Below are 16,030 nucleotides of genomic sequence, written 5' to 3'. Positions count from 1 at the left end.
ATGCTCAGTATCCACCACAGGTTTGTAGTAGGCCAAGACTTCCCAGCGCGGAAAAGCGGTTGCCCCTTGCTGGTCAGTCCTGGGTAACGCAGCCCAAGAAGAGGAAATTGCTAGAGGCGGGGTAACTGCAGCCTGACGTTAAAACTAGTCGTCGGGGGAGGAGAGGTTATCCCTGCGTCAGTGGCACGCGCCGTGGAAAACTGACAAGCCGCATGGCTGCAGGTTGTCCACAGGTGCCGGGGCCAACGGCTGCCTCCGAAGGGCCGGTGGTGGGACCGGCCGGCGTCCTGCCTTGTCTAGAGCTGCCAACCTATGCTACCGCTTGCGCGCTGGTGAGTAGCCGCTACTCCTGCCTGGTGGCCGGGCCGCACCGGAGGCACATCGCGTTGTCGCCGCGCTACCTCAACAGGAAACGCACTGGCATCCGAGAACAGCTCGACGCGGAGCTTCTGCGCTATTCCGAGAGGTACCAGTATCTTTGCTTTTTCCTTCTACTTTGGGGACAACGCCATAACGTAGCCTGACGCCCCTTTTGGGTAGGGGAGTAGCGGACAGCGAGTGGACGTGCCGAAGGCGCAGCAGAAAAGGGGCAAATGGGGAAAGTCGCACCTGCCCCACAGGAACTAGCCTCGAGGCATTCTGGGGTCCGATCCACCCCACAAAGCCAGTACCTGCGTGGTCGACATCTTTACAGGGTTCCTTTCGTAGTCCGGTAGGAAAACTGAAACATGAAGTGATTGCTGTGGATTGGGGGGAGCGGAGAAGCTCACTTGAGAACAGACTAGGGTTTGGAGACCCGGTAGATCAAGGTTCTTTGGCAATGAACTTATCATTTAGCTCTTTGCAGATAGTTTTCTCATTGGTCAAATGAAAGTTTGGAATGCAGTGCCTTAATAGAGTCTGTGATTCTACAGAAAATTGCACGTGAAGTATGAGTACAATCGTTTAATTGTAAAACATGAAGGGCAGTTTTTGTTTGTTTGCCCTGATAATTACCCGTGTTCTCTTGCCTTGGATCTAATCGGACATGAGGGAAATACCATTAGTTTTGTTTCGTTTTTAAGAGCAATAGGAAGCCTAACTGGTCTGCCTGTTGCTGTGGGGCCGGGGGGAGGGTATGTGAAAAAGCTTTCCGGTTCCTTTAAATTAAGGTATTGAAAAGCCCTATGAAAACTCAGAATCTACAGGTGGAAGAAAAGATGTGCCTTAATACTCGACTAGACTGCTTTGACTCAAAAGCATGAGTTCTAAAGGTGGGGTGAATGGATTCTCTAGGAACTCATGGTTGCCCTTCAGGAATTCCATCACACACACACACACATACACACCCCATTGCAAAAATTTCCTATGTGAACTTCCTTAGGGAAAATATCCAAAACTTTTACCACTTTCCCAAGGGATCCTGGGCCTAACACAGGTTAAGAATCAATCTTGTCTATCAGTCTTATACAACTTCGTGCAAACACCAACAAAACATTTGCCCCATCTATACCAGGGACCTGATATACAAAAACAAACAAAAAGCTAGATTCTTATTTCAGGAAGTTTTAAGATCTAGTAGAGGAATATAAAAGTAAGTCAAATTTAGTGAAGTGTTAAAATTTGACATAAATCTGTATTAAGTTATAGTAAGAGGAGTATGAATTGGATCTTGGGAGTTTTGAGAATGACTTGACAGAAGGAGTATACTTTTAGATGGCAGCGTTCCAAGTAAAGAGAGTGGCATAGATAATGGATAAAACCAAAAAACCAAACCCATCGTCATCGAGTCGATTCTGACTCATAGCAACCCTATAGGACAGAGTAGAACTGCTTCATAGAGTTTCCAAGGAGCAGCTGTTGGATTCAAACTGCTGACCTTTTGGTTAGCAGCCAAACTGTTAACCACTGCGCCACCAGGGTCCCAAACAGTGGATAGAGATGTGAAAAAATATGCTGTGTCCCAGGAACTGTAAGTACTATATAACTGGAATAAGGTTTTTATATTAGGGGAAAAGTATTGGGGTGCAGTTGGAGAGGAGAGGGAGTCAAAGACAGGTAACTCAGAAGGGACGGCCATGTTTGCTCTTCCCTTTTTTGTTGTTGTTGCTTTGTTCTAGTTTTTTCTTTTTTTAATGTACTTAAGCAGGACTAGCGGTTCATCCATCTCTGAGACTTGACATACACTTGAGAGAGGAGTAGTACGTGTCAGTTGTCCCAGGGACATCATTTGCAGTTTCAGGAACCATACTTGGTAGCATTAAATGATGGTTTAAGAAGGTTTAGACAGTAGACATGGAGACCAATTAAGAGATACTAATCATTACAGAGAAAAATTAGAGGGGATGGATTTGAGAGATTTGAGGATATACAAGGTGACATACAATCTGGAAACATGGGCTCCTGTTTAATGTATTTTACTATTTTTCATAACCACTTAATGCCTCCATTTGATAAGCTAGGGGGAAGTTACCCTGAGTGGCTCCAGCGGAAGCTATTACACCAGAGTGATTGAATGATAATTTAAGGGACTGATTAAATGATAATTTCTGTAATTCTATTGGACCAGGTAGCCATGTGGAGCAGGCTGCATTCTGAACAGATCTGCATCACTCCCTCAGTTACTTGTGAGGTATGCTAATGATGCAGGTTTATTCAGTGCAAATCAGACACAAATTATGTAAGGCAACAAAATAAATATATGTGTAGAAATGCCTCAGAACGTACCTCGTTCATGGTGATTGGCATCACACATTGCTAACGAGTGTCAATACATTGCACATATCATGAGTTGTGGTGTGATATTGATAAACCACTTATTATCTGTAGCTGCTTATGTTTCCAGACTTAATGGCCACCGAGTAGAATCAGGCAGAGGCTGAGGAAAGGGGGGAATTGAGAATGGCTCTCAGATTAGTGTTTAAGTCCTCTCAACAGCATTCACTCACATTTCTTTTCCCAGTGATAACGTTTTTTTAAAGGTATCTCATTTCAACTTTTGACTGTTTTTGCTTAGAGAAAATAAGTAGTTTTCTAAAATCATATAACTTCTAAGTTGTGCCTTTAAGGGCATTCAGAAAAGGGGGAAGAGAGGAGAACCTATCTCTGTTCCATATGACAGCTCTTGAGTTATTTGGCAGTGGCAAATATGTTCCCTCACAGAAGTTTGGATAAGTTTTAAATGTACACTCTAAGCATCCCTTAAACTTGATTTAATTTTTCCCTAAATATCTCAAGTGAGACTATCACTCTGCCCTGAAGCCTACTTAAGATGGTTTCAGGAAAACAAAAGGAAGGAAGGAAAAGTTATATAGTGTTGGAGTGTCTTGTCTTTGCATTTCTGATGACCTTTAGTAACTTACATACTGTGAATTGCTTTCCCAAAGGTTTGATGGATCTACACAAACCCTTTTGTGCCTAGGCACTATTGTAACATTCTCTTGTCTGTAGTTCCGGCTTTTTATGACTAATATTTTGCAGTGCCACCTTTACTATCCTGCAATGCCTTCTTTACTGTGCTGAAATAAAATGTAAAGATAATATAACCCACCTACACAATTTCAGGGAATCCCTGGGTAGTGCAAACGATTAAAGGTTGGTGGTTTGAACCCACCCAGAGGTGCCTTGGAAGACAGGCCTGGCAATCTGCTTCAGAAAGGTCACAGCCTTGAAAACCCTGTGGAGCAATTCTGCTCTCCACACATGGGGTCGCCATGAATCAGAATCTACTGGTTGGCAACTACAACAACAGCACAATTCCAAAAAAAAACCTACATGGTACTCTAATACAGTATAGTAAAATGTATTTCTGTATGCTAATGTTCAAGCATGACTACGTGGAAAGATTGAAATGGTTAGATGCTTGCATCAGAGTCATTGGGACTGTGTCAGTTACAAATGTGGGTTGATTCAAGTGTTTTGAATTCACAGCTAGATAACACTTGCAGTGTCCCCACTGGTGAAATGCTTTTTTGAAATAGTGAATAATTCTCAGTAAAATTCCAAACAGAACAAGCTTCCCTTGAATTTACATATTAGTTACATTCCTGGAAATTTTAATGTATATTAAAACCATGCAAAGGTGACTTTGTGTTTATATATTTGTTTTTTTTAAGAGTTAGGTTCAAGTCTTAACTTTCAATTTTCTGTCTAGTAAGTATGGCAGTTACTTCCTTTATTTTCCCCACCCCCCCTTCTCTGTTTTCTGTGTACCTTATATTGTCTTAGTGATGGTATGTCCCTGGTTAGGAAAGCCGCACGCAGAAATTAACAACTCAAAAGAGTGCGTTCCTGAGTAAGTCTCTAAGTTTATGATTTTCTTAATTTTACTAGTTTTTTAAGGTTACTTTCTTGTGGTTCCTGACTGTTTTACTAAGACAACAGCTGTTGGGAATAAAATATTTCTCTTATTCTAGTGAATCATTCTAGAATTTTGAGTTCAACAAAAATGTTCTCTGTTCTCAAGGTTCTTTAAGTCTTGTGTAGAATCTAGGCATATATACAGATAGATTAAACAAAATGAGATTAAGAGCAATGATCAAGTTATACACTGGTCATATGGGAGCACAGAGAGAGGATTTCAGGCTTGCTTGGAAGAGTACAGAAAATACTTTCTGGAACAGGTAGTGGGTATGGGAGTAAAGCCATTAGATCTGTCTCCCTAAGTGTTATTATAATTACTTGAGAACTTGGGAATTACATTTTGAAATTGTAGTTACCCCCTAATCTTGACTGTCTAAATTTTAGAATAATCTGAAGAAAGTTAAGTAAGTCAGGATCAATTTTCAATAAATGATATAGTTATATTTCTTAACATTTCCATTTTCTAGTAACAGTTGCTAATTGAGATTTTTTTTCTATTTAAATCATTGGTTTAGTATTTAGAAGCTTCTGCTTTAACCTTAATGTTTAGCTTGCTATATCCTATTAAGTATAGAAAATTAGTAACAATGGATGATACCAGAAATTGCCTCTCATTCTGTCATACTCATAGCAACACAAAGACATGTTCCTTGCTAAGTCACATTATTTCTCTCATTCTAGCATGACTAAAACTCTAGTGGGTAGCAAATAGGGAAGAAGAGTCAACTTACTGCTAATTCATAATTGGACCTTTTGTTTAAATAATCATTTTTAACTTAGTGTATTGGAACCCTTTGGTAAAATTGGGTTTCTAAAGATGTTATATACTAATCATATGTTTTGGATTTTTGGCATGGGTGGTTATATTTAGGAAATGTATACATTTTGGAAGGAGTGTTGGTGGTGCAGTGGTTAAGCACTGTGCTGCTAACCGAAAGGTCAGTGGTTTGAACCCAGCCGCTCTTCAGGAGAAAGATGTGGCAGTCTGCTTCTGTAATGATTACAGCCTTGAAAACCCTAGGGGGCAGTTCTACCCTCTCCTGTAGGGTCGCTATGAGTCAGAATCCACTTGATGGCAATGGATAAAAGGTATACTTTCGGACTCTTGAGATACCTAATCAGCATAAAAATGACCTAGTTTAAAAGAGAGTGAAATATGTCATTTTTTAATTCTTTTTTTTTTTTTTTTAATACAGCCTTTTAGGTGTCCCTGTTGCATATGATAACATCAAAGTAGTGGGTGAGCTAGGAGATATTTATGATGATCAAGGACACATTCATCTTAACATTGAAGCAGATTTTGTTATTTTCTGCCCTGAAGCAGGGCAAAAGCTTGTGGTATGTATATCATTTCTTTCTAGTTTTCTGTGTATGATTATATAATTATGTAATTTGGAAAATTGTGAGGGACTATATAAATCTACATAAAAAAGTTTTATTATTTATTTTTATTGTTTTATTATTACTATTTTTTAACTTCATCCTTCTAAAACTCACATGCATTTATGGAGTAAATGTCCCATTCAAATTTGTTCTTTACATATGAAGGGCCTGTGCAAGTCCTTTGCTCATTTTTAATTGTGTTTTTGTCTTTTTATCATTGAGTTATTGTTGGGAGATGGTCTGCTGTGCAGCTTCTACACCTGCCATGTTGCTGCCCAAGTAAAGGCCTCGGGCCCAGAACATCTCTGATAAGAAGGCTGGGAATTGGTTCTCTCACTCATTCCCGGTCCCTTTTCCTTATCAGAGAAGGCTTCCCCCTGTTTTGGGCACACAGTAACTTTCTGTCTCTCTTGCACATGTGTCGCTACCATATGGCACCTGGCCAACCCCCACTTCTATATCTATTCCCAGCGGGGAGGGAACAGGGTCTCTGGACTGTGGCACTAGAGCGGTGAACATAGAACATCTGCCCTGCACCAGCCAATTGCAGGATGATCCTGCTGGCCATGGGAGACCAGTGCCCACCAGTCTCTTCTCTGTGTGCATAAAGCATTTCCCATACACTGTTAGAGCGTGTGTGTGTGGTCTTTTGTTGGCAACCTTGAACCCTGGCACAACAGTTATAATACTTTTTCTCCTGTCTTTGCACTTATTCTCTACATGCTATCTATAACAAGATACAAATTTTTTTTAGATATACTGTGATTCTTTTCTCCCAGTCTGTGACTTGTCTGTTAATTTTTCTTAATGATAGCCTTTGATGAGAAGCTTTTAGTTTTGATAAGGTCCAATATATCAGTTTATACTTTTATAGTTATTGCTTTCTGGATCCTATCTAAGAAACTTGGCTTATCCCCAGGATGTGAAATATTGTATAAGCTTTGTAGTTTTAGCTTTGCTGTTTAAGTCTCAGATCACTCTTGAATAATTATTTGTGTGTAGGATGAGGTAGAGGTTAAGATGTATTTTTTTTCCCGTATAACTGGTTGTTTGAGTCCCGTATATTAAAAAGACTTTTCTTTCCCCACTGAATTCTGACAAAGGCATTTGTCAAAAAGCAATTGACTTAACAAGTGTGGGTCTGTTTGTAGACTTTTTATTCCCTTGATCTATTTGTCTATCTTTATGCCAATAATAACACTCGTACTATCTTGTCTAACGTAACTTCTTTTTCAAGATTGTTTTGACTGTTTTAGGTGTTCTTCATTTCAATATAAATGTTAGAGTTAGCTTGACAATTAGTTTGTGTAAAAAAAAAAGAGCTGGGATTTTGCTTGGGAGTGTGCTAAGTATGTAGGTCAACTTGGGGAGAATTTATATTTTAACAACATACTGTGTTTTGCAGTCTGTGAACATTAACATGGTTTTCTTTAATTTCTTTCAGCAGTGTTTTGTAGTTTTCAGTGCAGAAATCTTGCACATATTTTGTTAAGTATATCCCTAAGTATATTATTCTTTGATGCTATTGTAGATGGTGTTTTTTTTACTTTACTTTCCAATTATTCATTTCTAAAATATAGAATACATATATTTTTATATATTAGCCTTGTATCCTGCGAGCTTGCTAAATTCACTTTTTTTTTTGATTCTGTAGGATTTTCTATGTACACAAGTGCCTGCAGATAATTACAGTGTATGTCTTCCTTTCCAAGTCATAACACCTTTTTATTTTTTTCCTTTCTATTCCCATTGGCTGGGTGTGGAATTCTTCATTTAAAATAATTCTCTTGAAATAAAGTTCCATTGTTTTCTAGCATCCAGTGTTGTGATGAAAATAATCTATTAATTCCTGTGTTTTGTTTTTGAAAGCTTTAATAGCCTTATTGTTAGATTTATGAAATGTATATTTCAAGGCTTCTACTGTGCTGTTTCAACCTGAAACATCGTTTGGCTTTGGAAAGTTCACCTTTATTTTTTTGATAATTTCTTCTCCATTTACTTTTTTTCCCCCAAGAAGTTCTATTTGATAGACTTTGGTCCTCCTGCATTGATTTAGTACTTAACTTTGTGCCTACATTTTTTCATCCCAGTCTTTTCTCTCTGTTGTGAACAGTTCCTCAACTTTTTTCTTCTGCTCCTTCTATTACTGTTTTTTTCTTTTTTTCCATTTTGTTTTGTTTTAATTATTTCAACAGTCTTAGTGTGCCCATTTTTTTTCCTTAAACTTTTTTTCCCCATAGCATCTGTTCTTGTTTTATCAGAATAATCTTGAATCTTTCTGAAGTTCATAATTAAAATTTTTGTTCTCTTTAAATTACCTCTATCTTTTTAGATCAGTTCTATTTATATTGGTTCTTATTTATGCTTACAGTTTTCCTTATGTTTTGGCATACTTGGTAGTCTGTATATTTTTATGCCTAAAGGGTCAAGTTAATGCTCAAGATTGTTGATGTGGATAATATGCCTTTTAGAAATCCAAGTGAATATGTTGAGAAGGCAGTTGGATATCCTTCATTTGAAATTCTGAAGAGAGGTCCAGAGTGGATATGTACACTTGGGAGTCTTCATGCTATAGATGGCATGTAGAGAGTAGGTGTAGATAGAGAGAGGAGCTCTGAGCAGTCCAGCATGAAGAAGTTGGGGAGCCTCATTAAGAATGAATAACCATGAAACAGGAAGAGAAACAAAATGGATGTCCAGGAAGCCAAGTGAAGAAAATGTTTCAGGAATGAATGTTTGGTGCCATTGATTAGTCTTTCCCTATTTCCTCAATGTGTACCTGCTGCCTACCTTTACTGCAGCCTTCTATGGGCTCAGGGCTTTGAGCTGTGCTTTCCTCTGCTAAACTTTTCTACCAATGTGATTCCATCTCTTCCAGAAATTAAATCTCTACTAATGTGTCGTCCCTTCCCTTCCAATTCTCAAAGGTTTTATGAATGTATTCTCTCTTGTACTTTATTAAGAAGTCCTGGTAGCACAGTGGTTAAGCACTCAGCTGCCAACCAAAAGGTGCTCTATGGGAGAAACATGTAGCAGTCAGCTTCCGTAAAGATTTACAGCCTTGGAAACTCTATGGGACAGTTCTGTCTCATGGGGTCGCTATGAATCAGAATTGACTTGACGGCAGTGGGTTTGGTTTTTTTGATTTGTACTTCCTTACTTCATTTCAATGAGATTTTTAGAAGAAAATGGAAGCTCTTGAGGTGGTTACTTTATAATGTAACCAGTTTGCTTAAAGCCCTTCAGTGGCTTCCCATTGTGTTTGAAATAAAATATTAGAATTTCTTACCGTGTCCAACAAGATCTGAGTGATCTGGCATCTGACTCTCCAGTCTGGTCCCTTGAGACCATTTACTGTGCTCTGACCATCCTGGCCTTCTTTCTGGAAGGAGTTAAATTACTTTCCACTGTATGGCTTTTGCATATATTATTCTCTCTGCATGAAGCACTCTCCACCCTCTTGTCCTTCAGGTTGCAGCCTAAATGTTATCCCTTTGAAGCTCCAAGAAATCTTTCATGACAAACTGATACCTAATCCGTTCTTTTTCTTCATAGCATGTATCGTGATTTCTAATTATATATTTCTAGGTTTATATGTTACTGTAATTCCCTCTAATGTGAACTCCTCTTGTTTATCAGTGCATTCTTAGCATTTAGGCCTGTGCCTAATCCGTAATATCATAATATGAACATTTCTCTTCATTCATGATATTTATTGAACACTACTATCTTAAATAAACATACATATGCATATTGTAGAGAACTTCTAGAATTAGAACCAGAAGTAGAATTTTTTTTTTTTTTTGGCCAGAATTAACTCTTCTGTACCCTGATACCAGGAAGTTAAAGTCAACCTTTGAGCAGGTTCTAAGTTCCTATTACTTGGAAGTCAGTTTTTGACCATAATGCTTACGTTTTTTCTAGTCTTACGAGAAATAGACACCAAGATAGAATTAGACATGCAGGAGATTTATTGAGGTAAACACCTGTGAGGAAAAAAGGGAAGGAGTGGGACAAGATAGGGATAGCCAATGCAAGTGAAAGGGGGAAGAAGGAGGACTGGGTGGGAAGAGTGTCATATTTTAACACCATTCTGAGAAGGTTTTGACCAGGTCAGTGGGGAATCCTCAAATCACAGTTGCCCACCAGATGAGTCCCCTGTCTCTCAGGAATGGGCCTGAATTAGTACCCCTACTGTTCTCAGTCATTGGCTGGGAGCAGGCCATGGGCAGCATAGCCTGGGTGTGATAGCAGTCGTAGATCCAGGAGGGCAGGAGCTGGGCCCATCAGACAGCTGCACTCCTGATAGCAAACGATCTAATCAGCACATTTTCATGGCCAGCACGTTGCTGTTATTATCTTTCCCTTCTCATACTTGAACATAAGCAAGTTCTTTCCCATCAATGAAATAAAGGGATTTTAGCTTTTAGAATTAAAAAACTACAGCTTCCAGAAAGCTTTTTATTATTGATTCATGAGTATGAAGAAGGCTATTAACTTGAGGTTAGGAGTAAGGATTATACTTTCCCACATGAGGACTTTAGTGCCGTTCACTGGAAGACTGATCCTGTTACATATGGCGTGTCTGGTTCTTCATTTGAGTGCTAGTTCATAGCTGTGCTGCCATCTTTTCTGCACTTAGAGATATGGGAGGCCACTTGGCAGCTTCTTCAGAACCATCCAGGAGCTACCACTGGGGATACCAGACTTCTACTGACAGAGCAGGGAGGTTTACTCTGTCACATGTGTAAAGGGTTGCTGAGGTTATACAGTATTGTATACATGTCAGTATTATTTACAGTTCTAGAATTAGAAGATGTGATTAAAATATATTTCAGATTTTCATTCATATAGCTTATATATATTGATTTCTAGGGGAAGAATGGAAGACTAAGTTCTATAGAAACTCGTTTTAAGCTTAAAATCATATAGCACACACTTATTTTTGTTTTAAAGCTTCCAGTAATATTTTTATGTTTGCCAAAATACCATGCTCAAGATTTACATGTAAAGGGTAAGCTATCGTCTAACAGGACTGCTCACATCATGCTAAAGTGAATCATTAAGGAATACTTTTCAACTTTGAAGTACAGTCTGTTTATAGAAATATAATGTGGATTCTGTTAAGCATATGCTTACTTTTGGCCCTGAGGTCTTGAGACTTTCTTTCACATGTAGGTCATATCAAGAAGTATTTTGTGCTTGGTTTCAGTGTGGTTATAGTCTATTTCCCAAGGAATCTTGCAGTGGAGGCCAAGGTGTTTTTTTTTGTTTGTTTGTTGTTTTCCTTTTTTTTTTTGAGGTGGGGGAAGGGAGAGTGATTGTTTTACAGTTTTCTAAAGCAATGTTTTGTTATGGCATGTAGTAAGTTTTATTTGAAGTTAAACATTTTCCATATTACATTATACCTCTAATTTGATGTTTTCTCTTTGAAGATTATTTTGAGCTTGTAAAGCTTTATCTCACTTTTTAACTCTGTGAATCTCTTCTTGATGTTATGCTTTTTTTTCTTCCTCCTAGGGCACAGTTAATAAAGTGTCTTCCAGCCACATAGGCTGTTTAGTACATGGCTGTTTCAATGCCTCTATTCCTAAACCTGAGCAGATGCCAGCCGAGCAGTGGCAAACCCTAGAGATAAACGTGGGAGATGAACTAGAATTTGAAGTATTTCGTTTAGACTCAGATGCTGCTGGAGTATTCTGCATTCGGGGAAAACTAAATACCACTAGGTCAGTTCACAGGCACAATATTATCACCGGATACTTAGTCGTTTCTGTTTAATTCTGAATTTAGAGAGTGTGCAGCCCTCTGTAATGAACATTAATTCTGTTTACAAGAGTATTTATGCCTTCAAGCCATAAAGTCAGTGTAAATAGGAATCCTAAGTGCTCTGACAGTGCATGAAATAAGTATTCTAAAGCACAGCATCTAGCTAACTGGTCTGGTTTTTAATAACGCAATTTTACTGAGTATCTCATAGCTTCTTTTCAGTTTTAAAAATTTGATCTCTAAACTTGAAATGTTACATGCGTAATTCTATTGTATAACTCTTAAACTGCTTTTATTTCTTCATAATTGAAATGAAAATAATGTTTTGATTATTGTCATCTGTGTCATCTAGATATTTTAATTTCTGGATTATTCTGTATAAAAATTCTTATCAAAATTACTCCAATCTTGAGCTTGGTTCCATAGGAGTGAAGTTTAACAGGGAAAAAAAGGTCCCTTGAAACACGGTTGGCTTTGTTAATAATTTTTTCTAGATTTGCTTCAGTAAATACCAAATAACTCACATGGATTGATGTTCTAGAGCATATGTCCACTAGAACTTTCTGTGATGATGGAAGTGTACTCTTTCTGCACAATACCAGAGCCTCTGAAATGTGGATAGTGCAACTAAGGAAATAAATTTTTTAAATTATCTAATCTAAATTAACTTAAATGGTCACTTGTGGTAGTAGCTATGTACAGGACAGTGCAGTTCTAGAAAGAGGGCTACTTCATTGATCCTTTTTATTTTAATGATATAAAGTAATTCATGTTTGAAGTAACAGTGACTCAGTATAGAAGAGTAAAATAATGAAATATTATGACTGAAACAAGGGTTAATGAAACAAGGATTGAAATAGTAGAAGGGGAACTCCGTTACTTTGATAGATACCAGAAATATATTTTCTGTCGATCAAATGTTAGTGGTTTGGTTAGTAAGCCTGGGTATTATTTTAATATTCAGTGACCAGATTTTTATGAACCAAACCAAAAATTAGAAGCATGTTTTGACAAGATTTTTATGCTGCTTTTATGAGTGAAAAACAGTCTGGAAGAAGTCCTTTGGAAACAAAGCTTTTAACATTTCCTAGATATTTCAGTGGGCTGAAGGAAGACAAGATGAAATATTTAAAATTTAAGCCATAGTTATGTATCTTGTGCTGCTGCCATTATTTAGAAAAAATCGTCTTATGTTAGGATATGCTTGATCTCCTTTTATTTTTTTTATTTTTGCTTATTACTGTGTTAATATTTTAAATTATTAATTTACAGTTTAAAAGCCAAGTGCTCTGAAGTTTCTGAAGAAGTCACAGAAACCATCACTGAAGAAGCTGTTGAAAAACCTCCAAAGAGGAAAAAGAAAAGGAAGGAGGACCAGTATACTTGTGGAAGTATACTTGTGGAAGATGGTACTGCAGAGCTACTAGATGTCACCACAAAGGAAGAAACAGACCTGCAGACTAATAACAACGTGGATGGCCTCTGGGTGGAAGAGTCAAAGAAGAAGAAAAAGAAGAGAAAGCACCAGGAAGATCAGGACCAGGACCCTGTTTTCCAAGGCAGTGACTCCAGTGGTTATCAAAGTGACCACAAAAAGAAAAAAAAGAAAAGAAAACACAGTGAGGAGGCTGAATTTACCCCAATTTTGGAACACTCACCTAAAAAGAAAAGGAAAAAGTAATTTCCTTTACTGTGTTTTAAACATGATTCAGTTTTTTAAAGCTTGATTTACAAACAATAGATGAATAAATATTTTGAATGATGTGAAGTGCATACGTATTCCAATAGTTTATAAAACAGGAAACATTTGATTAGGAGGAGTTTGTGTGTGTGGGTGTGGTAAAATTACAAAACTGCCTATAAATTAATTTTGAGAACACCAATTTTATTAAAGTGCCATTTTATTGTATACAGAATAAAAAGCAGAGCTCTTCTCACTCTCAACTCTTGAATTCTCCCAAATTTTACATCTAAATAAAATTATTTCTATAATCTCAAGACTAGCAAAAGGACTTTATAATAAAATATTCATATCATTAAAGAACGGATTTGGTTTTAGGTTTTGTCTTTGTTGGTAATAGATTTCACCTTTGCTTTTATATTACGTGCCATTTTATTTAACTTTTTAAAAAATTGAGGACATTTTCTTTTAGATTTTCCTTTACCATGGCTACTACAGTGTTGTGTTTCTGTTAAAATGGTTTGGCAAAGGAGCTTCTGAAGTATCTGGAGGTTTTAGGAACCATGCCACTACTGACTGTATAGTGGGAAACAATATTCACTGTTCTTGCCTTCCAAGTATGTGGTGGTATTTTCTTTTTTCTTTAAGTCTGAGAGGTTGATGGAGAGACTGTTCGCTGGTACTTGTTCATTTGTGCCTCATCCGTTTTGCTTTTGTTGCCTGTTGGAGGAGGAGAGGCTGTGAAGACAGAATAAATGCAATTCAAACTAGTGGGAAATTTCCATATTACTGTTTAATGACTGGCCTAAGCTACTAGAGATTGTTCTGAAAAGAAAACAGTTGTTGGTGCTTTCGTTGAGAAAATGTGGAGTGTATCTTGGTTAACGGGAAAACACTGAGTAATGAAATAACAGTCTGGTCCAACATAGTAATCAATGCATGGCCATATTCATTTAACAAATATTTGACCATCTACTGCATGTAAAACATTCTACTAAGGCCCAGGGATATAATGACACACAAGGTAGATGTAGTTCTTTCCCTTATGATGTGTCGGGAGAAACAGATTCATACACACACACACACACACACACACACACACATACACGTGCACACAATATAAACCAGAAAATGGAGAAAATAATTAGAAATTGTGGTAAGGAAAAAGAAGATTGCCCACTCAGTTTTGACTGTGTTAGTATCTGGAAATAGATGAGTGGTTGACTTGAACTCCCCATGTTAGCTATTTTTGTGGCCACTTAGGTACCAAATGTAGTGCTGGCCTCATAATGCTTAACATTCAATAATAAATTCTGCTAGTGGTATATTTGGATCTAAATCTATAATGATAGGCTATAGAGTTTGAAGAGTGGCAAACATTCACGAAGTATCTACAAGTAAATGCCAGGCAGTGGAAGAGTGCAGGCCACTGTCTAGGTACATGTGGCTATTGAGTCCTTGAAAGGTGGCCAGTCCCAATTGAGAGGATTGTTGTTAGGTGCCATCGAATCGGTTCCAACTCATAGTGACACTGTGTACAACAGAACGAAACATGACCCGGTCCTGCGCCATTCTCATGATCATTGCTATGTTTGAGCCCATTGTTGAAGCCACTGTGTCATTCCATCTCATTGAGGATCTTCCTCCTTTTCACTGACCCTCTCTCTACAAAGCATGTCCTCCAGGGACTGTTCCTCCTGATAACATGTCCAAAGTACATGACACAAAGTCTCATCATCCTTGCTTCTAAATGTGCTGTCAGGGTAAAATGCACACTGGATTTTGAAGATGTACCAAAATAGGAACATAAAATATCTCAACCCTTCATGTTTGTGAAATATTTTTTATATAGTGGGTTAAATAAAATTTAAAATTTAATTTCAGCTTTTTTTTTCACTAGAAAATTAAAAAGTGTATATAAGGCTTATATATTTATAGATACATTGTTTTATTTATTTTTGGGACAGCACTGATATAAAGACGAATGAGTCAAAAGGTTTGAAACAAGCTACATTATATGTAATGTAGTGGCATAACTGGAAAGTGTTTAATAAAGGCTTCAAAATTTAAAATATGAAGACGTCATCGTGATCGTCTGACTTAATCTAGAAAATTATTTTTTTTAGAGAGAGAAGCAATTCTAAGCCTCCCCCCCACCCTGCCTCCATGGACACACACCGAGGAAGCTGTCACATTTATGCTATTCATGGAAAATTACACTGTGGCTTAGCAAAATAAGTAAATTCCTCTCTTGGTTATCTAGTGCTGCTATAACAGAAATACCACAAGTGGATGGTCTTAAAGAAAAGGTTATTCTCTCACAGTCCAGTAGGCTAAAAGTCTGAATTCAGGGTGCCGGCTCCAGGGGAAGGCTTTCTCTTTCTGTTGGCTCTGGAGGAAGGTCCTTCTGATTCATCAGTCTTTCCTTGGTCTGGGAGCATCTCAGTGCAGGAACCTCATGTCCTAAGGACGTGCTCTGCTCCCGGCACTGCTTTCTTGGTGGTATGAGGTCCCCACGTCTCTCTACTCGATTCTCTTTTATATCTCAAAAGAGATTGGCTTAAGACACTAATCTTGTAGAGCTCATCAATATAACTGCCACTAATCCATCTCATTACATCGTAGTGATGATTTACAACACATAGGGAAATCATGTCCGATGACAAAATGGTATACAATCATACAATACTGGGAATCCTGAGCTAGCCGAGTTGACAGATTTTTTTTTATTTTTTATTGTACTTCAGGTGAAGGCTTACATAACAAATAGTTTCTCATGAAACAGTAGTACACATATTGTTTTATGACATTGGTTAACAACCCCACAATATGTCAACCCTCTAACTTCTCAACCTT

The 16,030-nt window shown here is 37.8% G+C and overlaps 1 protein-coding gene across 1 annotated transcript; it reads left to right on the top strand.

The window, feature by feature from the left end:
- The first annotated feature begins 178 nt into the window (after positions 1 to 178).
- POLR1F (RNA polymerase I subunit F) lies at positions 179 to 14,764 on the top strand. Its single transcript, XM_004377436.2, has 4 exons — positions 179 to 466; positions 5,538 to 5,679; positions 11,245 to 11,453; positions 12,766 to 14,764. The coding sequence occupies exons 1-4, from the start codon at positions 213 to 215 to the stop codon at positions 13,172 to 13,174; spliced, it is 1,014 nt and encodes a 337-aa protein (XP_004377493.1). The 5' UTR covers positions 179 to 212; the 3' UTR covers positions 13,175 to 14,764.
- Positions 14,765 to 16,030: the final 1,266 nt, after the last annotated feature.

Source organism: Trichechus manatus, unplaced genomic scaffold, assembly GCF_000243295.1.
Source record: "Trichechus manatus latirostris isolate Lorelei unplaced genomic scaffold, TriManLat1.0 scaffold00050, whole genome shotgun sequence".
Classification (NCBI taxonomy): Eukaryota; Metazoa; Chordata; class Mammalia; order Sirenia; family Trichechidae; genus Trichechus; species Trichechus manatus.
The sequence above is the reverse complement of the archived record's forward strand: the minus strand, read 5'-3'. Positions and strand labels throughout refer to the sequence as shown.